This window comes from Neoarius graeffei, chromosome 7, assembly GCF_027579695.1.
Source record: "Neoarius graeffei isolate fNeoGra1 chromosome 7, fNeoGra1.pri, whole genome shotgun sequence".
NCBI classification, from domain to species: Eukaryota; Metazoa; Chordata; class Actinopteri; order Siluriformes; family Ariidae; genus Neoarius; species Neoarius graeffei.
In genome coordinates, this window is record NC_083575.1 from 2972468 (window position 1) to 2996950 (window position 24483).

Below are 24483 nucleotides of genomic sequence, written 5' to 3' on the forward strand. Positions count from 1 at the left end.
CCAGAGAAGGATGGATCAGAGGGAGGAGTCAGGAGAAACAGGAAGTCAGACCTCCTTGCCAGTGAGACATGATTTCATACACAAAACTGTGATCACTGTGTAACAGGAAGTCACACCGTTTCATAACACACAGTTTCTGATTGTGTATAAAAGCTCATTTATGAAATAAATGCTTAATAGATTTAATACAATGATTTGAGCTCTGTACTTGATGCAAACATCTGACCTTTGAACTTGAATCCTAGGCACTAGGGTCACTCCCCTTCCTCTCGCCAGCTATGAGTATCCAACACTCCCCATCACCAAGAACAGGCAGGAGGTGTGTGTGTGTGTGTGTGTGTGTGTGTGTATATGATCTCTGTCTCACTCTCGCTCTCACTCACCCACTCTTAGACATGTACACACAGGCATCTCCTGATAAAAATGTGCTGCCTTCATGAGGTCAGTGATTTATTTTACAGTATATATGATTTACTGCCCTGAATATCACATCAGGGGGAAGAGTCTGTACAATACAGTGAAAATATTCGTAAAATATCAACATAATCAAGATGACTAATGTCGGCAGCGTGTGTTACGTCACCCATACGTGAAGGAATGCAGCATGGGTGTTACCTGAAGACAGTGCACTTACTGTGTGTGTGTGTCTGTCTGTCTAGCTGATCTCCCTGATTGAGAGCAACTCTGTAGTGATAATCCGGGGGGCAACAGGCAGTGGGAAGACCACCCAGCTCCCCCAGTTCATTCTGGATTACTACACGGAGAAGGGCGCCCCCTGCAGCATGGTGGTCACACAGCCGCGCAAGATCGGAGCCAGCAGTATCGCACGCTGGGTTGCCAAACAGCGCAAGTGTACACTCGGCAGCCTGGTGGGGTATCAGGTACACACACTCGGAGTATCACCTCACATTCCTTTTATTTCTCTTCCTCTACTTTTCTTCCTGCTCCCTTTATTCTGCATTTTAATTCCTTTTTTCTTTCTCCTTGTCACATTTTCCTCCTCTTTGTTTTACATCCTCCACAACACTCCCCTCTCTCTCTCTCTCCTTTCTTTGACCGCCTCTTATTTGTTTCTCTTTTCTGCTGCTTTTCTTTTCCAATCTAATTTTGCTTTTGTTCTCATTCCTTCTTTATGTATTCACGCCCTCATTTTTTTTCTCCTTTTTCCTTTCTGTTACCCATGGATTAAAGTTTTCCGTTGTGTGACGGATTTCCGTCAGCTGAACTCTCCCAAGGCCAAATGTGAGGTCGGTGCTGATCCGAGGAGAATTAAAATGACGGGTGGTTGGGTAGAGATTGGGTTATAACACTGATGTGTTGCAACACCATCAACTATCAGCAGGGTTTATTTAACTTTTTTGTTTTTGAGCCATGCTTTGTGTCGTTCATTTCCTATGTTTGATCATGTTTAAACGTTCGCTGTCTACAGTGCGGCATTAAAAAAAACATGCGCTGTCAAAATTGGCAAAATACATTCCCATGTGCTTGGCGTGCTTGTGTCTGACCATTTCTGTTTTGTATTAAATTAAATCTTGCCAAAATGACTTAGTTCAAACCTGGACATATAGAAATAGAGCATGTTAAAAAAAAAAAACGAAAAAAATAAAGCCCGGAAAGCCCGCTCCTCTGCTTCAGCCAGACTTGAAGACCCGACGGTGCAATGCTTGCAGACTATCAGAAGTAATTAGACCTAAATTTATAGCTAACAACTCAGCAGACGCCCCAACAATTATTATTTTCGTTAGGCCAGTGTGTAAGGTATGTTAGAACCGTGCCTTATAGCCTACGTTATATCACAATTTTAAAGGACGTTTGAGGAGTTGGAGGCTGCGAGCGCAATGATGTTCCGACATGCGCTAAACTTTATTCCCTGAAAATCATACACCAGCGTTCAATGCCCCAAACAGTCAAAATGTCTAGAAGACTACGGTTAAATAATAATCATAGCCTACTAAGTTAAATTATGTCAAAACATCTGTTTCTGGCCTATGAAATGATGGAGGAAAATGAGAACGAACGTAAAGTAGATAGCAGCCAACTTCATGCGATCTTTTAGGTAACTTAACACTCGTGTTGGCCACAATATTTCTCTTAATAAAATCTTGAATTGTTTTTGAAGTCGTATTCAACACAAAGTAAGGTCAAATTATAATTTTAATTTAAGCGAAGATCCAAACTTTTTTCTATATTGATGTCGAGCATAGAGGAGCATGTCATTCTGCTTTCGGTTTCGGCAGCATGGATGCGCTTTACATGAAAGAAGGCACTGATGTGTCTGCCATCGATAAAGGTGTAAAACAAGTGGAGGTGGGCTTGGCTGTACGAAATGGGTGAAAACGGAAAGCCATTTAGTTCATGGTGCAAAAGACTAAACATTCCAGGCGCTTGCATTTGTGTGGTTTGCCACAAAAAATAATATACGGAAGCAATGGAAAGAAAGTGCAATAAATTGAATATATTAATCCATTAATTAATTGATAAGTTATCAGTTCTAAGTTAACCATTCTCAGAATTTCATCGAAATCCACCCATAACACCCCCCCCCCCCCCCCCCCAATAAATTTTCAGTCAAATAATTTTTTTTTGCTTTAATCCATGGTTACCTCTGTTCACTTTCCTCCATATGCTCTCCCCACCTCATAATACCGTGTGTGTGTGTGTGTGTGTAGGTGGGGCTGGAGAAGATGGCCACGGAACACACTCGGCTGATCTACATGACCACAGGAGTGTTGCTGCAGAAACTGGTGGCAGCCAAGAGCCTCACTGAGTTCACACACATCTTTATAGACGAGGTAACACACCTCCAGGCACACACATGTGCGCACACGCACGCACCGTGGTCTTAATGGCATGTCTGATGTGTGCGTTTCAGGTGCATGAGCGGACAGAAGAGCTGGACTTTCTTCTATTGGTGGTCAGAAAACTGCTACACTCCAACTCGCGCTTCGTTAAGGTACAGACAGACACCTCTACACCTTGGCTAACTGTATCTAACCTGCAGGTAATCATCCCCCCCCTCCCCCCCAGGTGATCCTGATGTCAGCTACAATTAACTGTGCAGAGTTTGCGGAATACTTTGGAACTCCAATCAGGAATCGGATAAATCCAGCTTATGTGTTTGAGGTGGAGGGAGCACCGTACATGGTCGAGGAATTTTACTTGGATGACCTCAAAACCATCCTTCCCTTCAGAGTGAGTGACTGACTGGGTGCATCGTTTCACTGTCCCTGTATAATATCACAGTAGACCGCAATACTGATCTATCATCACACCTAGTATTTGTGTGTAGAGGTAACAGTTATTGTTCCAAATTATTGTCCTAGTTTATTCAACGTGTGTGTGTGTGTGTGTGTGTGTGTGTGTGTGTGTGTCAGATGGACATACCCCTCCCTGATGACCCCTGCATTTCAGTGGAGATGTATAACGTTGCCGTGAGCCTCATCCAAAAATTTGATGAGATGGAGACGAAAGAACAAAGGTCTGCTTTTATATAAAACCACATTAGAATTTATCGGTCTCTCTTCTCCAAGCAGGGAAGTTGCTGCAACACTATTTTTGTTTTGGAAGGATTATTCATTATTGTGTTTCCATTTGTAAAAGTATCTGGGCAGCAAAAACAGTCATACAGGCACCAAACCTGGTATATCGCTCTTTGGGTGAGTGAAGGGTGCGATACGAATGAAAATTCTTGTTTGGGGTTTCTGAAAGAGGAGAGATCTCACAAAATTTGAATTACCACTGTATGACTCGAGGGGTTGCATTTGCATTTTTATTCCCCGCCCAAACAAATTTTAGCGGGGGATATAGAAACGGGTTCCGTCCATTCGTCCGTACGGTCACATTTTCGTTTCCGGACCATATCTTTAAAACTTCTGAAGATATCTTCATGAAACTTTATCAAGTGACATGTGAACTGGTGCCTTTTGCTATTTTGGCTTTTTTAAAGAAAGTATTCTTAATTTTTACATAAAAATAGATTTTGACTTCGTTTCTAAGAGCGATGTTAGTTTCCAGAGCATATATCCAAAACTATTGATGATACAGATTTGAAACTTGGTTTTCATGTTAACAAGGTGCTGTAGATGTGCCTTTTCATCCTAAGACATTTAAGAAATTTATATTTTTCATGTTTCCATGGAAACAATTTCAGACTTAGTCTCTCAGGTTAGTCTTAGGGGTCGGTTTTGTTTCCGGAGCAGAACTTGAAAACTGAGTGGTTTGGTCTTGAAAGTGAGTATGTGTTGATTAAGTCATGTATATGTGTCTTTTGATGCTAAGAGAAATTTAACTTTTTAGCTCACCTGGACTGAAGGTCTGGTGGGTTTATTATGCCATGGGCTGCTGAGGTCAGTGTAAAGAGGTCGGGTTGGTTTCCTGCAGCAGAACTTGAAAAATGTGAAATAATATCTTGACGGTTGGTCTATAGGGTGGGGGATAGAGATGATTCTGTCTTCTTGCTGCTTGTATGTCAGGACCCCTGTGGGTTAGATCAAAAATTCCTTGAAAGCTCACAAATCACACACCCCTTCCCCTACGTTTTCCCGCCATTTTCAAAAGCTTCAGTGTGAAAGTAAAATTTGATGATCATGAAATTTGGTATACATCAGTCTGTCCCATTAATTTACCAAAAGTATGGCATCTCACCCTAGTCTCATTTGTCCCGCCATATCAGAAAATTTAACGTTGATACTGTTAACACATCCATTAGTGTATTTTCATCCTTCAAAACATGATTGCATCCGATTCTTTGTGAAGGTCTTTGCTGCGGCCAGTGCGGCAGCAAGCATGCAAGATTGTCACGCACATTTTCTGATAACATGAAAACTTTCAGCCTCTGAGGAGCAAGTTGGCTCTTCATATAACATTAGGCAATTTGTAATGTTAACTCCTCAAGTTGAAGTGGCCGTCATTAATCAAGTTTAAATTTGAAATGGATCTATTTTTGGCTAAAATAACCATTCATATTGATGCAGCCTGTGTGTTTATGATTCCGTTACTAAAGCACAAAGTTCTTCAAAGATTGAACCCTCTTAATTTCACTCTCAAAGTACACCGTGTGTGTGTGTGTGTGTGTGTGTGTGTGTGTTGGACAGTCGTTTGGAGCAGGATGGTGGTCCATCTCTCCCAGAGAGAGGCAGTGTTTTGGTCTTTCTGCCTGGACTCGCTGAGATTCAGTACATGCAAGAAGCCCTTGCTAAACTTGTGCGTAAAAGGTCAGCAAATCAGATAATTTACTCTGACTCAGATTAATAAAGAATTATAAATATACAATAATTTAATAATTCAGTCTTTGTGTTACTAGATTTATCCAGACCAATCATATTTAGCTTTTTTTGTGCATTATTTTCTTTTATTCCTTGACAATTATATGCAGTTATTCATCCAGAATGATGACATTTAATAATGTAAACATATTGAATCTAATGTTCTCACATTTAATTTTGAATTGTTAATCCAGGTTAAAAGGAGAAATAGAGGAGATCCTGATTTATCTTTTGGATGAGAAGTATTTAGCAAATTATTTTTCAGTTTTGGATGTAGTCTCTCTCTCTGTGTGTGTGTGTGTGTGTGTGTGTGTGTGTGTGTGTGTGTGTGTGTCAGGTTGCAGGTGTACCCTCTCCACTCCACTGTGACTCTCGAGGAGCAGAATGGGGTGTTTTTGGTACCTGCACCTGGGTATAGGAAGGTAATGCGCGCACACAAACTCATGCTCGCTCTCCGTCTTGTACAATTCTCTTTTTTTTTTTTAAAATACAACGCAAAAAATAGTTGCCTATTTAAACTGGCTGTGTGCATGTGATGCTTTTGACAGATTATCCTGTCCACCAACATTGCGGAGAGTTCAGTCACAGTGCCTGATGTCAAATATGGTGTGTGTGTCTCTCTCTCTCTCTCGTGTGTGTGTGTGTTAGGGCTGAACGATTTATCGTATCTATAGATATGAACATTCAAGATATTAATATCGAAAAAGCAATGATATAGATGATATAGATTTCCCCTCCCCGCGCTCGCCCTGCATGTACAGCTCTGGCAGTCACAACAAACATCACTTACATGATTGCCCTTGAATGCACCGCTAAGGCCAGCCAACCACAAACCTTATTTCATGCTTGCTGTGGATCGACAGCTGAAGCCAACCAATGACAAACATGTGAGGGAGACGGAGACCGATGCGCGCGCACTACAGACACAGCGGGGAAATTAAAAAGAAAGAAAGAAAATGAGTGCGGAAGATAATGCGGCCGGTGGCGGTGCAGAATCTGACTTGGTGCCAAAACATAAATCCTCCTCCATTATTTGGAGGCATTTTGGATTAGAAAAGGCCGATGTTAACCAGAGTGAGGTGTTGTGCGGGTCGTGCTTAGCAAAAATTGCGACGAAGCAGGTAGCACAACAAACATGTTTCACCACCTGAAACACCACCATCGCGTGCTGCACGGAGAGTGTATGAGAATGAGAGAAACACCGGGGACTTCTCAGTCATCCCAAAATAAGCCAAAGCAAAGTTTGATTGCTGATGCGTTCAGTAGCGTTACACCGTACGAGTCGACACCCACCAGACATAAAGAAATTACAGACGCTACAACATACCACATTGCAAAAGACATGGTACCTGTGTACACAGTCTCGAAAGAGGGCTTTAAAAAAATGGTTCGGATGCTGGACAAGCGTTATAAATAATTTATGTAATTATAATTTATGTTGATGACTGGCAGTGAGTTCTTAAAAATAAAACTGCACTTTTCACATTTTTTTTTGTATTATGTTTTTCTTTTTCTGAAAAATGCTTGTTTTTTCACCGGACCTGTAGTCATATCGTATCGATATCGAGATATGAAATTTTGTCCATATCGTTCAGCCCGTGTGTGTGTGTGTGTGCTGGTTGGGGGGTATATGATGTTTTATGCTTGTAAAAGGTGAACTGGACACTACTATTGAAACTATACTTGAATTAGGACATGCCTACTAGTGGACTTTGTGTGTGTTTGCATGTGTGACAGTGATTGACTTTTGCTTGGTGCGTCACCTGGTATGTGACAAAGAGACGAACTACCAGTCTCTCCAGCTCACCTGGGCATCCAAGACCAACTGTAACCAGCGGCGAGGTGAAATTCACATTATTTATTGCATTCTATTTTTTTCAACAAAACTTACTCCTGAGACAGACTCGCACCTCTCTTTCAATGTCTCCATCTCTCTCCCTCTCGCCCCCTTTTAGGTCGAGCGGGTCGCGTGTCAAAAGGCTTTTGTTATCGCTTAGTCACTAGAACTTTCTGGGACAATGAGATTCCAGAGTACACCATTCCCGAGATGCTGGTGAGAACCACACTCTCAGGTCATGGTTCCTGCTGCACAAAGTATTGCCACCCCTCAATGTGGATAAGGCCTCACTCCTGAGCAGATATGATTCTCAGCCCAGTCTCGTTCTCTTTTGAATGGTTTGTTCTTAGTACAGTGTGTGTGTGTGTGTGTGTGTGTGTGTGTGTGTACAGCATTCTCCTTTAGCCAATACCCTGTTAAAGGTGAAGTTGCTGGATATGGGCGATCCACGCTCTCTACTCTCCACGGCACTCACCCCCCCAAACCTGGACGACATTGAGAGGACCATCCTGCAGCTCAAAGAGGTCAGGGGTTAAGTCACCTTCATCTGACCTACACATTAAGTAGCTTGTCCCAAACACAACAACGCTCTGGACAATGTGTTTAGAGGAAGTGTGTGTGTTACCCACAATGCACTGCATTGGCATTAACCCTGCGAAATGGCTGCTCTCAGGGAGTCTGTGTAAATGATATAACCATAATTTGTGTGTAATGAAGCCAACCTCAGTCAAGAGAAGTTCACATCTGGAGCATGGCGTTCACATTGCTGTGTCCTCTGGCCAGTTTTAGTAAAGTGTATTAAGTTCAGTAGAATGCTAATATCTTATGCTAAATGCTCATGTTATGATGAGACAAAGTATATAATTGCTGTGGGTTTTATTTTTTTTATATTTTGTTTTTTTAAATTCACTTACACAGCCATAGGCTGATGAGCTATTGCCATCACACAGTGCTCACTGTCCGTCCGTCCGTCCGCAATTCACAAAAATTGCTTCTCCCGGAGTTTTCAGTGGATTTTGATTCTGATTGTTTTGTTTGTTTGAATTGTTCTCATAAAGAGCAGCTCGGTTAATTATAAACGAGTCTGCTTTCTCATGGTACAGCTGTATGAGCTACTGCGTGTCCCCCCATGATGTCATCACAAATTATTTTATAACCCATGCTCTGTGTGTGTGTGTGTATGTGTGTGTGTGTGTGTGTTCTCTCAGATGGGTGCTCTCTCAGTGTGTAGCAGCAGTATCAAGCGGTTTGATGGTGATTTGACTTTTCTGGGTCGAGTTCTCGCTCACCTCCCTGTGGACCTGTACTTCGGGAAGCTCATCATCCTCGGACACATCTTTGGCTGCCTGGAGGAGTGTATCATCATTGGTAAGCTGTGTGTGGGGTAGTTTTTAACGTAATTCAATACACGGTGAACTCTAATTATTGGCACTCAAGATAAATGGTCCGGGGGGAGAATTGTAGAAAATAAACATTACACACATTAAAAAGTTTCATTTCATAATATCAAACGTATGTTTTCTCAAAAAATTATTTTCAGAAGAACTTTTTCATTCATTCGTTTGTTTTTTAAATTATTGGCATCCTTAAAGTGAAATTATTCATTTGGGATAACCTAAATAAAATTAAACACACTGAGGGCTGTAAAACAAGCTTTAAATTCCAGAGCAGGTGAAATAATTGGTCTGGGATTGGATTAATTATTATACTGAGTTCAAAAATCACAATGTGTTCAGAAGAGTGGCTCCAATAAAGTGAGAAACACTAAATATAGAAAAACTTGCAGCTTTATGAAAGCATTTTAATTGGTCTACACATCATTCTCTCTCAGCTGCTTCTCTCTCTCTGAAGAGTTTTTTTGCAATGCCATCCCTACAGCAGCTTCCAGGTTACCGGTGAGTTGAACTGTGTTTCTTTAAGTGCATTTTTCCATGTAGTAGTGTTGTGTTTCTCTAATTCTGCTTTTGTGTGTGTGGGGGGGTCTGTCAGGAGTAAGCTGTCATTTGCTCAGGGAGTGCACAGCGACCCCATTGCCTTTGTTCATGCCTTCAAGGTACGATTTTTTTTTTTTCCATGGATTGTATTTACTCGAGTTTGTGTTCCAGTGCACAGATCAGTTCAGCCATGTCTCAAATATGCAGCAAGGAGGTTTGGATATGTCCCCGTTTGCTCTCTTTTTGTGTATAGCTACAGAGCCTAATCTAGGGCGCATAATGCACGTTTTTTATCTGTCTGTCGCACATCCACTTTTTGGGCGCGAGAGTGATATCGTGTATCTATTCATTTTGTCGCTCATTTATAAGTAGCAGGGATGTGATTTTTCTGCGAATTCGCAGAATTCCGCTTTTTTCACCTCAAAATTTGAAAAATGTTTTTCCGATTTTTCGCTCAAAAATCCGCATTCATATCCTATTTGTTCCGACTTTCAGTAATTCCGTCATTGAGATGAAACGAGGTACATGATTGGCCCATCGCTCTGTAACAACCAATGAACGCACTTGTTAGATAGCTGTACGTAAGCTCGCTTCAAACAAAGAGTTGAAAGATGGCGGCCTCCGTGATTTCCCCATAATAAACCTGCGAGTGGTGATGGTGTCACTGCACGTGCGACAGTTGGGTATGTTTTCGCGGGGTGACGAAGGTTGCCGTGGCAACGGGGCCTCGCGCCATCTGTTGCTTCCTGGATGCGCATGCGCACGCTATGAAAGCTGTGGTGAAAAGGTTGGCATCGGAGGCTAAACCTTCTGAGGGGAAAAGAAGGGGCGTTTTTTATTTCAGTTTGTTTTAGTTGCGTCCGAAGAAACAGCAGTTTAAATCACGGCTCTAGTTTACAAATCAAAATGGTTACTCAGTGAAAACAAAGCAAAAGCTAGAGAGAGGGGGAGTGGTGTAGAGAGCGGGGGAGTGGTGGGAGTTTAACCCGGGAAAGTGAGTCTGTGAGGCGGGAGTGATGCTGGACCCCTCCCGCCTCCTCTCACTTTACCTCAGAGTCTCTGCCAACTTCATCACAGATTATTTCACCTTTTTCACTCGAAATTAGTTTTAATTTTCGCTCAAAACTTTTCCCACAGCGTGGATGTAAGGTAATTATACACAATTTTGATTTGTTTATTCAATATTAAAATGTTAGTGCAAATAATACATACTTACCAACTTTTCAAAATTCTCATGAGGGAGAAGAGTGCATGAAAGACATTTTCAGTTGGCCGAGGGTCTGATGCGCGGTTGAAATGATAAAAAAAAGTGGAGCCCAATTAATTGCAAACACATTTTTTGTGAATGTTTAGTGAAAGTGATTTTTATTCTTGCATATGAAAATCCTCAAGTGAGTGAACACTGTACAGTTCTGTATATGAGTCAATTTCACAGAAAACATATTTTTTTTTTGTCCGGACGTGTTTTGTTTACATTTTGAGATTTCTAAAACTTTTTTATGGTCTCATATGATAAAACATTCAGTTCTACCTTGCATTTCAAAATTTGACTACTTTGGTTCATAAATTGTTTATTTTGGAGCAAATTTTAGGGTCGAAAATGAGCAAAAATGGCTGTCCCACTGAAAGACTTTTTTTTTCAGACATGATTCTTAATGTTAGACAAAGGTGGAATTGAAACTTTTTCATGTTCAACGACAAGACTGTGGAAACCACAATGGACATATGTCGTCACAAATTGAAAATGCCATTAAGAAAAGATATTTTTTGATGTTTTGTTAATTTTTGTACCTGTCTCAGAGGTTTGTGTCAGTTCTGTTACTGTGATTAATCACATAACAAAAATAAATGCTCCCAAAAGCTATTATTGAAATTATTTGTTGCCAAGGATCTACATATTCTCACCTTTTATATGGATGGCAGAATGAACTGAATCTGAGAATATTTACTTAAAAATTTCAGTTTTGGTAAGTAGTCTATGCATGACTTTTTTTTTTTTTTTGTGTCAGTCCTGTTACCCTGTCTAAACGGGGTGTGCAGTAACTTAATCAAATATTAGAAGTTGCCATACATAAGAAGCAAACCGGGAGACTACCAGGAGCAATAGAGTTTAATAAATAATGGTGGATGAATTCTTATGTTGCATCATGTTTGTTTGAAAAGGCACATTTAGGTATGTTCAACTTCTACAGTAATTGAAAGTATAAATTTTGTTTTTCCTTATACAATTTTCTATTTATTCTAATGCAGATGATTTAGAATGACATTTTTAGGTTTCATGTTTTGGCTTTTTGTCAGTTAAGAATCACTGAATTTACTATAGGGGCTCAGAGTTGGGTGTTGACCATTAAATTGGCTTGAATTTGTAAATCATGACAAGTTGTTTTTTTTTTTTTTTTTCTCTTGTGTGTTTGCTTGCCATTTTAGTACAATTTTTAAGTCAGAAAACCCCAGAACCCAGGAGCTTCGGGGGGCTTCGCCCGCCCCCTGTCCCACCACCAGGGCGCTGCCCTGGACCAGCTGGGAGCCTGGAGCCCCCAGACCCCTGGCTAGAATTTTCAGATAATTTCACCAGCCCCAAATCACATCCCTGAAGTAGAGAGCGTGTAGTCGCATTTTACTGAATCTTGTACGCATCACTTTGTCAGCACCAGCTAGCAAGCACTGCGGTAAATACAACGTTGTTTACACACCAATCGGAAAATATCGGAAAGGACCGAAGTATTCCGAATGGTTTATTTAGCGGGTAAAACAGTTTTGTGAACTATTATATCATTGAACCGGAAGACAGTGTATCTCAACCAATCGTGTGAAGTGTTTTAAAAATGCCCAAAAGCACATGGCATATCGTTCTGTCTCATCCAAACATAACATTCAGAGCCTCCAGGATTTCGCGATTTGCAACATCAACACAAATTCACCCAATCCCTGTGAATTCAGGGCGGTGTTGCAATTCTCTCCAATCACTGCAACTTTCTCGCAAATTTGACCAATCGTTGGCTTGTCTTGTGGTGACGTCGACAAACTACCTTCCGCCTTACTTCCGTGTATACGTTCAAGAGAAGCAGCATGTGCGAGTCAGTGTTGCCAGATGGGGCGGTTTCAAGTGCATTTTGGCGGGTTTTGAACATATTTAGGCTGGAAAACGTCAGTAGTATCTGGCAACATTGCATGAATAGGCTTAGATTCTGTTACTTAAAGTGTGTTATGTTTACAGTGAAGGACTGTGCACACTTATTTTTTTTTTAACTTAATACAAGAAATTAATGGATGCCAACATTTTTGCCAAAATGGTATTTTATTTTCCATTGTTTCGGCAGCTTCAGCATCATACTGTGAGATTCTGTTCAAATTGTTTTTTTTCTTCTATGAAGCCTGAGCCGTTTATTTTATTAGTTTATAATTATTGTTTAATTTAGTCTTCAGGAGAGACTGCCTGCACACAGTACTAGTATTAATAGTTTTTTTTTCTTACATGAAAGCTGAGGCATTTATATTATATTTTAAGGTAACTTCATGTTGTGCTGTGAGGTTCTCTGCACTTTAACTTTTGAACCAACAGGTGCATTTGGATAAGTAAAGCCTATTTTTCTGCATTTTTGTAGTCCTGGTAATCTTACACATTCTACATGATTGCTAGTTTTTTTTCTTTGAGTAATTTGTTTAATTTTTCTTGTTGAAAGTTCAATTTAGTATTATGTTAATGATATTCTAAAAGTAAAGATTAATAAAACTGTTCTGTTTATAGATGTACTCTTGACAATATCAACCAATGTATTACTTATTTTTCTGTCCCCACTAACTGGAACAAATGAGGGATATTTTTACCCATGTTAATATTTTCTGTCCCCTGTTTCTACAACTAGTGAGGGATCTGTCCCCTATTTTCAAATTCCTAGATTAGGCTCTGTAGCTATGACCCAGGCAACCTTGAATTCAGCTACATACATCCACAATGCATGTGGGGGTTGAGGTATTGTTCCCCCCCGGTCTGAAATTTGGCTGTGTCCCAATTTACAATCTAGTATTTGGTTGTGATTTCAGTATACACAGAAATTCAGCTGTATCCTAATACACCCTACTCTCACATTCTGCTCCATTGATAAGGTCCCTTATGCTTTCCTTACAATTTGTCTGCAGCCAAGTGTGTGTGTGTGTGTGTGTGTGTGTGTGTGTGTGTGTGTGTGTGTGTGTGTGTGTGTTATAGGCCTGGTACACATCCAGAGCTAATGGAGAGCTTCGATGTCCAAAGGTGAGTGGTTGTCTTTGTGTGTGTGCACTCTACAAATATCCACGTGCTAGTTGGTCAGGTCTGTATTGTACAGGTAGATAGAGTACACACACACAAAGATTGGGCCAGATCTAAAGTGGTCAGAGAGAGAGAACAAAGCGAATAAGAGAAGTAAGCACTGACGAAAAAGGAAATGGATGAAACGGGTATACAGTGTATGGGAGGGACGAGAGCCAGGAGATGATGGTTATGTTGAATTATAACATGTTCAGTTATAAATAAGGCAGTTACTGTGGAATTGATATTTTGTGTTTTTCTGGTGTGTTTGTGTGTGTGTGTGTTTCAGGATGAGCTGGAGTGGGGCAAAGAAAACTGCATTCAGATCAAACGGATACGAGAGGTTGAGTTGCTCTCATGCACATACACACACTTATTGGCACAGCTCCGTAACTATCATTTCTTGTGTGTGTGTGTGTGTGTGTGTGTGTGTGTGTGTGTGTGTGTGTGTGTGTAAAACAGGTGGCACAGTTGTTTGAGGATCTGAAGAATCGAGTGTCACAGTTCAACATGCACATCAGCGAAACTTCCTCTCCATCAGACTACACCAGTGCACGCACACAGAAATTCATACTGCAGGTAACATATATATGCACATTCATACTGCATGTAATGTGTGTGTGCATCCCCCCCCCCCCCCCCCCCCACACACACACCCCAGGCCTAGTTGAATATCATATTTGTATTCCAAAGGATTTTTCTTGTTTAGATTAACTTGTATATTGTGTTAATTCACAGCCCTAAAAGCACAAGCTAACAAAATAATAGCAAAAATAAAATCATAAATGGAGAGAGTTGAAAATCACTCCACATCACCATGATGATAAAGTCCAAAAAAGTGCAGCTTATTCTTGTTAAGTTATTATAATTATTATTTTGTTGTTCAGGTGGCAATTGCAGGCGCATTTTATCCAAACTACTTCCTCCAGGGAACTGTGGACGAGGAGCTCACCTCCAAGGAACTCTCTGGAAATGACCCCAGGACCACCGTAATGGTACTTGGTCAGCTTCCATTTATCCAGGGGATTAATATTACTAATAAGAATAATAAACATCTTTATTTCTCTCTCTCTCTTAGGTGCGTAATCTCCCTCCATTTGCATTCCTCTATTATAAACAGCTCCAGTCTCTCTTCAGGCAGTGTGGTCAGGTCAAATCCATCGCCTTTGACGGCTCCAGGTATACTACTGTGTGTTGTGGTGTTTTACTGTGATTTTTATCTACTGCCTGGCCAAAAAAGTCACCAATTGGGTTCAAATAACCAAAGACTTCAGAGCCTTTAACTGGATGATTACGGTCATGATTACCATGTTTCAGATGCAAAAATTCTTTGAGCCCTAACTGTTACAGTGAGTAGCTTCTCATTTCTTACACAACCATGTTGGAAGATTTATTCTGCAGTTGAGGAAAAGATGTTACTAGGTTTCAGAAGGTCATATTATTGGCCTGCAAAGAAAGCAACTAAGGAGATTCGAGCTGGAATGACTGGAATTGGGTTAAGAACTGTCCAACACCTTATTAAAATCTGGAAGGATAGCGATGATCCATCAACTTCATGGAAGAAACGTGGTCTGAAAAACAAAATCTTGACTGAGCGTGATCAGAGATCATTTACACACTGGAAGTTGAATCATTAAAATCTCGACAGTAGAATTCATGGTGAAGTTCAACAGCGAAATTAAGAATTTCCACACACAGTGGGATGAGAACTCACAGGATTGGGACTAAACAGCTGTGTGTCCATCAGAAAACCACTTGTTAGTGAAACTAATCAGGAGAAGAAGCTTCAGTTTGCTCAGGAGCATAAAGATTGGACTCTGGAGCAACGGAAAAAGGTCATGTGGTCTGATGAGTCCAGGTTGACCCTGTTCCTGAGTGATGGTCATGTCAGGGTAAAAAGGGAAGCCCATGAAGCGATGCCCCATCATGCATAGTGTCCACTGTACAAGCCTCTGGAGGCAGTGTGATGATCTGGGGTTAATTCAGTTGGTCAGGTTGAGACTCCGCAACGTTATGGGGCAATAAAATGAAGTCAGCTGATGACATGGAGAGATGTTAACAGGCTCTTGAAGAAGCAGAACCCTGTGAAACAGCAGGTCCTGAGACTGTTTCTCCATTCCATGAGGAATCATTTTCACACATGAGTTAACCACCACAGAGCCCTGACCTGAACCCCACTGAAAGTCTTTGGGATGCTGGAGAAGATTTTAGTGTTTCCACTCTCTCCTGTAGTCAAGACAAGATCTTGGCAAGAAATTAATGCAAGTCTGGAGGAAAATAATTTGAAACCATGCCACAGCGAATGCATACTGTAATCAAAGCTAAAGGCAGTCCAACAAAAGATTAGCGTGCAGGGATTATCTGTCTGGATGGATGGATGGGGGGCAGGCAGTGTACGTGTGTGTGTATATAACTAACACACACACACACACACACACACACAGAGTACCAGTTTGAGCCGGTGCGTCTATTCATAATGTTTTCTGTCTGGTGACTATTCTCTACATTGTAGCACAATACTGTACATGTATACAATAGGGATGGCGAAAACTAAAAAAAATCTTGACCGACCACCGAGCCTCTTTAGCCGGTTAAAGTCGGTTAACCTATGAGTTTAAACAGGGATGCAAACGGCGCGCCTTTTTCACGGTTTGTGCAGATCCGATTTTTTTTTTTTAGCGGGGGGGGCGTTGGAGTGTCTGAATAATTTCATCAGAGTAAATTCTGTATTAAAATTACTCCATAAGCAAATGCCGTTACAGTCCATGAAAAAGTCGGCATCTGCGCCTTTAGTTTGTGTGGAGAGATGTGATCTGCAATAACATGCATTGTTGGCTACAGACCGAAACATACTTTCAGAATGCACTGGCCAAGGCAGGACTAAACTCCATGTGCCTTCTAATAATAATTAAAAAAAACAGAATAGTAATTTGTAAGCTAAAAAGCCTGTGTCTACACTTTTTTTTTTTCTTTCGCCGAGTGGCAGCTGTGTTCAACTGGGGCGGGACATGACTGAATGGGTGTTTCTGATTTGTCAGCTGTCTTTAACTGGGGCGGGAGGGCGGGACATGACTGAATGGGTGTTTCTGATTTGTCAGCTGTCTTTAACTGGGGCGGGACATGACTGAATGGGTGTTTCTGATTTGTCAGCTGTCTTTTAACTGGGGCAGGAGGGCGGGACATGACTGAAGGGGTGTTTCTGATTTGTCAGCTGTCATCCTTACACCGCATGGCATGGCCCAAGCGTTTACAACACAGAATTCCAGGTTCTCCGCTCCAAAATCGGCAGCTTCAAAACGATTTGATTTTTTTTTTTTTTCCACCGACAACCAAAAAAAAATTAACCGGTTGACGTTGATTCGGTCAACCACCAGTCAAACGTCATCGGTTAACATCCCTAGTATACAAGACATCAAAACTATGAAATAACATCTGGAACATGTATGGAATTATGTGGTAAAAATAAAATGGTTGATATTTTCGATCCTTCAGTGTATCCAGCGTTTCCCTTGATACTTTGCACACTATTGGCATTATCTTAACCAGCTTCATGAGGTAGTCACCTGGAATGCTTTTCACTTAACAGATGTGTCTTGTTAAAAGGTGATTAGTGGATGAATTTCTTGTCTTCTTAATGCGTTTGAGATCAAACAGTAAATAGCCCTATTCCACACCACAACTGTAGTAATCCATATTGTCAAGAACCGAACAACTAAGAGAAATGAGATCCATCATTACTTTAAGACATGAAGTGACTTTTAATTCATAAAAATAAAGAAAAAACACTGAATTAGGTGTGTCCAAACTTTGGACTAGTGTGTATACAGTGCTACACTGTTTGTATGCTACATTCTATTTTTTTCCAATCCTTTGTACTAATCTTTCCAAGGGGGCCTGTAATTTGTCTGCCTGTCTCAGGGCTTATGTAGAGTTCTACCGCTCGTCACTAAGAGGTTCTGGCGTTCTCCCAGAAGTCTCTCTGTCTCTCCTCCTTGCTCAGCAAAGACTTCCTCTGCATCTCCACATTCATCCTGCTGAAGAGGTGGAGACTCGGGCAGGGGGGCAGAGTGTCTCGCACCTCAGATACACACGGTACACACACACCAAACGAATAAAGAGCATCATCAGCTGACCATCTCGCACTGTGTGTTACTGCACGAAATAATACTGTAAAATAATTATCGAATCCCTCTTAGGTTGCAGTGGTTACATTTAAAGTCGGAGTAGTCATGTGATCACATACCTTTAGACAGTGTGGTGTTTAGATGATGTTCTGTACTTTAGTGCAGTTCTTTCACAGGTCTGCCTCTCAGTGTCTCCTTTATTGTGTCTTCTGTCTCTCTCTCTCAGGGTGAATGTGGATTGTCAGTATCAGCGTGTGAGCCCTGTCGGAGTTCTGAGCAGCTCCATTGAGCCAGAGAAACTTCCATCGAACTGTGTCTTCATCGTCAGCATCACTGAGGTGTCTGTTCCACCTCATTCACCTTCACTGCACAAAATCTTTTTTTTTTTTTTTGTAAATGTCGCAGCTCTGGTTTGTAGACGTGTGTCTGGTGGCACGGTGGTGTAGTGGTTAGCGCTGTCACCTCAGCAAGAAGGTTCTGGGTTCGAGCCCAGCGGCCAGTGGGGGGCCTTTCTGCGTGGAGTTTGCATGTTCTCCCCGTGTCTGTGTAGGTTCCTTCCAGGCGCTCCGGTTTCCCCCGCAGTCCAAAGACGTACGGTTAGGTTAGCATGGGGCAGCTTTAGGTTGAGGTGCTCTTGAGCAAGGTACCTACCCCACCGACTGCTCCCCGGGTGCCGTTAGCATGGCTGCTGTGGCAGCGGGGGCGTGGTCAAGCATCGGTCTGTGACAGGAGGGTGGAGCCGGGGAAGGTGAGTGGCAGATTCGCTACACCTGACGGTAATTAACCTGTGTTTTGTGTGTGTTTTCCCAGTAAACCGCTCCCTATTTTAAGAGGCTGAGAGAGAGCAGAGGGAGCGCGACCCGGGAGTGGAGGCTGAGAGTGTGTCTGTGTGCTGCGAGTTCTTTTTAGACTGAAAAGTTTATTAATAAAATACGCTGTTACTGCCTCCAAACGTTGTCCTGCCGTCCTCTGTGCTCCACCCACGCATTGTCCGCGCTACAGCTGCCCACTGCTCTGGATGGGTGTGTGTGTGTGTGTGTGTTCACTGCTTCAAGGAGGAATTTCACAAATGAACATGTGATGGAAAAAAGTTGTTGTTCTACTAACAGGATTTTAATGTCTGATGGAAACTACATTAAACTTTTCATAAGTGTGTGTCAGTTTTATTTAACACTGTGTATGTCTGTGTGTAGGTCATTGAAGTGGGGCATTTCTGGGGTTTCCAGGCTGATGAAGTGAGTCTGGAGAAACAGAGGAATCTGACTGCAGCCGTTAATGCACGGGAGCTCCGCCCAATTCCTGGGTCACTTTATCCAAACCTTCTGTGTCTGGCCCCTTTCTCTGACACACACACTGAACCAGGCAGCTACTACAGAGCCAAAATACTGCACGTCATGAAGAGTAATGTGGAGGTAACCCCAAAACTCTCTCTCTCTCTCTCACACACACACACACACACACACACACACAGTGGTGCTTGAAAGTTTGTGAACCCTTTAGAATTGTCTATATTTCTGCATAAATATGACCTAAAACAACATCAGATTTTCACACAAGTCCTAAAAGTAGATAAAGAGAACCCAGTTAAACAAATGAGTCAAAAATATTATACTTGGCCATTTATTTATTGAGGAAAATGATCCAATATTACATATCTGTGAGTGGCAAAAGTATGTGAACCTTTGCTTTCAGTATCTGGTGTGACCCCCTTGTGCAGCAATAACTGCAACTAAACGTTTGCGGTAACTGTTGATCAGTCCTGCACACCGGCTTGGAGGAATTTTAGCCCGTTCCTCCGTACAGAACAGCTTCAACTCTGGGATGTTGGTGGGTTTCCTCACATGAACTGCTCGCTTCAGGTCCTTCCACAACATTTCCACTGGATTAAGGTCAGGACTTTGACTTGGCCATTCCAAAACATTATTCTTCTTTAACCATTCTGTGGTAGAACAACTTGTGTGCTTAGGGTTGTTGTCTTGCTGCATGACCCACCTTCTCTTGAGATTCAGTTCATGGACAGATGTCCTGACATTTTCCTTTAGAATTCGCTGGTATAATTCGGAATTCCATCAATGATGGCAAGCCGTCCTGGCCCAGATGGAGCAAAACAGGCCCAAACCATGATACTACTACCCCCCCCCCCCCCCCCCCCCCCCCCACACACACACACACACACACCATGTTTCACAGATGGGATAAGGTTCTTATGCTGGAATGCAGTGTTTTCCTTTCTCCAAACATAACGCTTCTCATTTAAACCAAAAAGTTCTATTTTGGTCTCATCCGTCCACAAAACATTTTTCCAATAGCCTTCTGGCTTGTTCAGTGGCTTTCTCCTTGCAACCCTGCCATGCACACCATTGTTGTTCAGTGTTCTCCTGATGGTGGACTCATGAACATTAACATTAGCCAATGTGAGAGAGGCCTTCAGTTGCTTAGAAGTTCCCCTGGGGTCCTTTGTGACCTCACCAACTATTACACGCCTTGCTCTTGGAGTGATCTTTGTTGGTCGACCACTCCTGGGGAGGGTAACAGTGGTCTTGAATTTCCTCCATTTGTACACAATCTGTCTGACTGTGGATTGGTGGAGTCCAAACTCTTTAGAGATGGTTTTGTAACCTTTTCCAGCCTGATGAGCATCAACAATGCTTTTTCTGAGGTCCTCAGAAATCTCCTTTGTTCGTGCCATGATACACTTCCACAAACATGTGTTGTGAAGATCAGACTTTGATAGATCCCTGTTCTTTAAATAAAACAGGGTGCCCACTCACACCTGATTGTCGTCCCATTGATTGAAAACACCTGACTCTAATTTCACCTTCAAATTAACTGCTAATCCTAGAGGTTCACATACTTTTGCCACTCACAGATATGTAATATTGCATCATTTTCCTTAATAAATAAATGACCAAGTATAATATTTTTGTCTCATTTGTTCAACTGGGTTCTCTCTATCTACTTGTGTGAAAATTTGATGCAAGATTTTTAGGTCATATTTATGCAGAAATATAGAAAATTCTAAAGGGTTCACAAACTTTCTAGCACCACTGTATATATGCACGTACACCTAAAGTGTCTGCATCAGAGAATGGAGTGGTTTAAAAAAAAGTGCACTTTGTGTACAGGTGTTCTTTGTGGACTTTGGAAACACTTCAAAGGTGCCATGTAACACTCTGAGGGAACTTCCTGCTGATCTGCAAGCTCCGCCCTTTCAGGTATTGTCTCCATGGCGAGAATTTCGGCTGGAGTTACATACTTAAAGTGCCATTCCACCATTGGATGTATTCTTTGGCATAAAATACAATATATTTTGACAACATATATAAATGGTATCACTAGATAGAGAAATCTTTTTAGCTTCAAAATGATATATCAAACATAATTTTTTGACAAGTATATTAATTTTGCGACCAAAGTCACCTACCCTTTTAATTTCCGCGCGTGATGTCATCGGCAGGTTCCCCTTCTTGTGTACCATGTGATGTGGCACATATCAGCAATGGTGGATAGAACGCGATAAAAATAATACCAATAAATCTAGCTAATACCAATAAATCTAGCTAACTGAAAGATTAACTCCAATTTTTCGCAATTTTTTTGGCCCCCATATACGAGGAGAAATGACTCTCTCACTTTGGGGGTTTCCTGGTCTAAAAATAGACCGACACGTGGTACACAAGAAGGGGAACCTGCCGATGACATCACTTTTCACTACCGCGCGGAAATTAAAAGGGTAGGTGACTTTGGTCGCAAAATTAATATACTTGTCGTTGTCAAATTGTTTGATATATCATTTTGAAGCTAAAAGATTTCTCTGTCTAGTCATGTCATAAAATGTATTGTATTTTATGCCAAAGAATACATCCAATGGTGGAATGGCACTTTAATCTCCAATGACACACACATGATCCAAAATAATGTCTACCAGAAGTGGTGTGTGTGTGTGTGTGTTTTCGTTCCTTCAGGCTCAGGAGTTCAGCGTGGCGTGTTTGGCTCCATCAGCACAGTCAGTGATTCTGGGTGACCCTTGGAGCAGTCGAGCTCGGAACCGTTTCATCACGCTCGTGCACGGCCGCTCACTCATAGTCACACTGTACTCCATCCTGCATGGTGTTATGCGCGTCCATCTCCATGTCTCCATGGAAACCGGGGACGTCAGCGTGGCAGACTTGCTCGTGCAAGAAGGCCATGCCCGACATGCAACCGAGAGCTTTGAAAGCAAGGTAACCACAAAAAAGAGAACCAATTACATTTTGCAGTTAAAACTGTGGATTTGGCCACCCCTGCTGAAGACAAAGCATGTGATTTTCATACTTTCTTGTACAGATTTAAAGTTATTCATGTTGCTAAATAAAATAAAGATTCCTAAGTTTAAGTGTTTACTAGGTTTCCTCCCCCCCGCAGCAGTCCCATGAGGTTCTAATGGCTCTGTATCAGGACCTGAAGGATGGAACGTTCACTCCAAGCTCCACCAGTAGCTCCTGGAAGAACCGCAAAGAGGAAGAGAAGCGGCTCATTGATCGTCTGCTGCTGTCCTTTTCTAAATCCAACCACAGTGCCCCCAAGTGCAAGGTTCCACAACTGCAACCTTCTACAGACAGAATACACAAACACTTTATCATTTGTTGTTATCACTGTAATTCCTCTGCAGGTTTCAGTTCATGGTCCTTCCACTCCTCATAAGGTCACATTCCACAGCATGAGTGGCACCCCACACTTCAGGTAACGCGCGCGCGCACACACACACACACACACATTTGGCCTGGGTTAATTGCTGCTGTTTGTGTTTTGAAGGTCAGTTGTTATTGACAAAAGCAGCATTAACTCTCTGCTGGTGAATGATCATCCACACGACCATCACGAGAGGCTGCTGGTGGCTGGGTCTGTTTCTCTCAGTGCCTCAGGTACCTTCCTGACTCTCTTAGTGCTTCAGATCTGTGTCTCTCCATTTCTGTGCCGGTCTGTGCATCTGCACCTCTTCCTTTATATACTTGTCATGCTGCTTTGTGATGATGATAATTGTTAACAGTTGCTATACAAATAAAATTAAATTTAATTTTAAATTTTGTTACAAGTTAATGGAAGAAAAAAATGTGTGCGTAGGTGTATATATTTTGCTAAGAGAGACGACACTGATGCCTCACATCCATGGTCTTCCCGCAATCATCACCATGCTCTTCAGCCCCGTCATGGAGCTACGGTCTGCCTCACTGCACCACACTCGCCTGTCTCCATGCGCTGTACACACCTGTCATTCATAACTGTGTTAGAAATAAAGTGTGTGTGTGTCCTGCAGCACTGATGAGGAGCGAACCCACTTTACTGGAGCTCTGTGTGGTTTGGGTTCCAATCCCATCTCCCATGAGGCCATTCTGCCAGAGCATGACATTGAGCTCAGCTTTGATGTGAAGTTTGATGTTGATGACATTGCTGAGGTGTGTGTGTGTGTGTGTGTGTGTGTGTGTGTACTCATGGGTGCGTCCCAGTATTCATATATGGAGATATTCAAATTTTTATACTGAGTAGAAAATTTGGCAGTAAAAGCCAATGGTGTGAGCAGAGGGGATTAACTGATTATGTGTGTTTTCCAGATAAACGCACTGAGAGAAACGATGAACCGGTTGGTGTGTGAGGGTCCGAATGGTCTCCTCCATCTTGGCCCTGAGAGAATCAATTCGCTGCAAAATGATGTGCGAGACCAACTCATCAGGTGAGGGTCACTGTGCTGATCTACAGGAAGACCAGTAGGGGGCGGTGAAGTGCTGTTTCAGAGGCAGGATGTGAAATAGAGTATTTATTTATTCTTCACTCTATATCATTATGGACTGTGTGTGTCTGTGTCTGTTTTTTCAGGCTGTTCTGTAAAACTCCCCCCAGAGAGGACCACACGCCTGTTTACTATGACAAACCCAAACAATGGAACCAGGTAACAAATGTACTACGTTGTCTCTCTCATACACTTAACACTCCACTGAACACACGTTTTGTGTAGGTTGTGTGCTTCTTGGATAAAGAGTTCCATGAAAATGCATTTTAAGCTGTATATAAATTTTTATTTATTTTAAATAATTTGTTTCAGGTTGACCCCTCCCAGCAGATGGAGGTTGTGCAGAAGGGTGACAGAAGAATGAAAGGCGTTTTATTCCAGCTGCATCCCGTAACTCTGCTGAACATGTGAGAGTTTTGTGTTGTAATCATGTTTATTTCCCGATTTTGCTGTAGAATATCAACAGTGAACACCTTTATTTTCTCTTTCTGTTGGACTGCAGTTGTTGCACTTGTCCACTAGATGGCAGTCTTTATGTTCAATAAATAACTGAGTTTGTTCTGCATTTCCACTGTCTAAAACATTTGATCCTTTAACGAATACATTGTTTTATTAATTAGCACATAATATTTATTGATTGATCGAGCAGCACTATCTGTGTATCATGCAAAACACTTGTAGGTAGGTGTGGCCTTTTTGAAGCTCAGTCGTTGAAGGAGGCCTGCCCTGTGTCTGAAATCTCTCCCTACTAACTATATAGTGGGGGGACTTTTTTTTTTTTTTGTAGTGCTGTCCGAAACGATAGTGAGGATTATTGCATCCTATATAGTGCACTCAAAGTATCCCACAATGTATCACAAAAAGTAGTGTACAACCGATGGGCACTAACCAAGCAATATATCCCATCATGCATTGCAGTCGTGCTGAAAGAAACCAAATCAAAAGCCTCAAATTTGATTTAATAAAAGGTAGCGGCAAAGAATAAAGTATTCAGCCTTGATTAAAAAAACCCCGAAAGATGCAGCAGACGCAGAGTACTTTATATTTATTAATGTGGGAAATACGCTCAGTATAATATGAATTTATCACAAAAATACATGCATGTATTTATTATTTTGAAAACCCACCAGCTGATTGATCTGGTACGTTTTAATTGTGTGACAATAATGAGTGGCAGAGTAGTAACCGAAAAGGTTTTATCATTTTATCAATGAGTTCACTATATAGTCCTTTTATAGTAATCCCCTACATAGGGAGTAGTGAACGAGT

At 41.7% G+C, this 24483-nt stretch overlaps 1 protein-coding gene across 4 annotated transcripts; it reads left to right on the plus strand.

Moving 5' to 3' along the window:
* Positions 1–376: 376 nt before the first annotated feature.
* On the plus strand, positions 377–23779 carry tdrd9 (tudor domain containing 9). Of its 4 annotated transcripts, XM_060925133.1 has the most exons (33): positions 377–441; positions 660–881; positions 2670–2792; positions 2873–2953; positions 3028–3192; positions 3375–3478; positions 5094–5213; positions 5602–5686; positions 5813–5870; positions 7002–7106; positions 7220–7317; positions 7494–7625; positions 8310–8469; positions 8933–8996; positions 9091–9154; positions 13243–13287; positions 13613–13666; positions 13786–13902; positions 14211–14318; positions 14402–14502; positions 17242–17415; positions 17674–17785; positions 18641–18859; positions 20573–20662; positions 21413–21670; positions 21852–22019; positions 22099–22169; positions 22242–22351; positions 22551–22647; positions 22744–22882; positions 23039–23157; positions 23301–23373; positions 23527–23779. In XM_060925133.1, exons 1-33 carry the CDS (start codon positions 424–426, stop codon positions 23623–23625), a joined length of 3753 nt encoding a protein of 1250 aa, XP_060781116.1. In that variant the 5' UTR covers positions 377–423; the 3' UTR covers positions 23626–23779. The 4 variants fall into 4 exon arrangements, with proteins under 4 accessions (XP_060781116.1, XP_060781117.1, XP_060781119.1 ...); XM_060925134.1 differs by lacking the exon at positions 17242–17415; XM_060925136.1 differs by lacking the exons at positions 22551–22647; positions 22744–22882; positions 23039–23157; positions 23301–23373; positions 23527–23779 and having other exon boundaries at positions 22247–22327.
* The last annotated feature ends 704 nt before the right edge of the window (positions 23780–24483 follow it).

Coding starts and splice junctions, on each gene's coding strand:
- tdrd9 (XM_060925133.1), top strand. Junction 2,954..3,027: donor CCAACTCGCGCTTCGTTAAG/GTACAGACAGAC, acceptor CCTCCCCCCCAG/GTGATCCTGATGTCAGCTAC. Junction 22,352..22,550: donor TGTTTCTCTCAGTGCCTCAG/GTACCTTCCTGA, acceptor ATGTGTGCGTAG/GTGTATATATTTTGCTAAGA.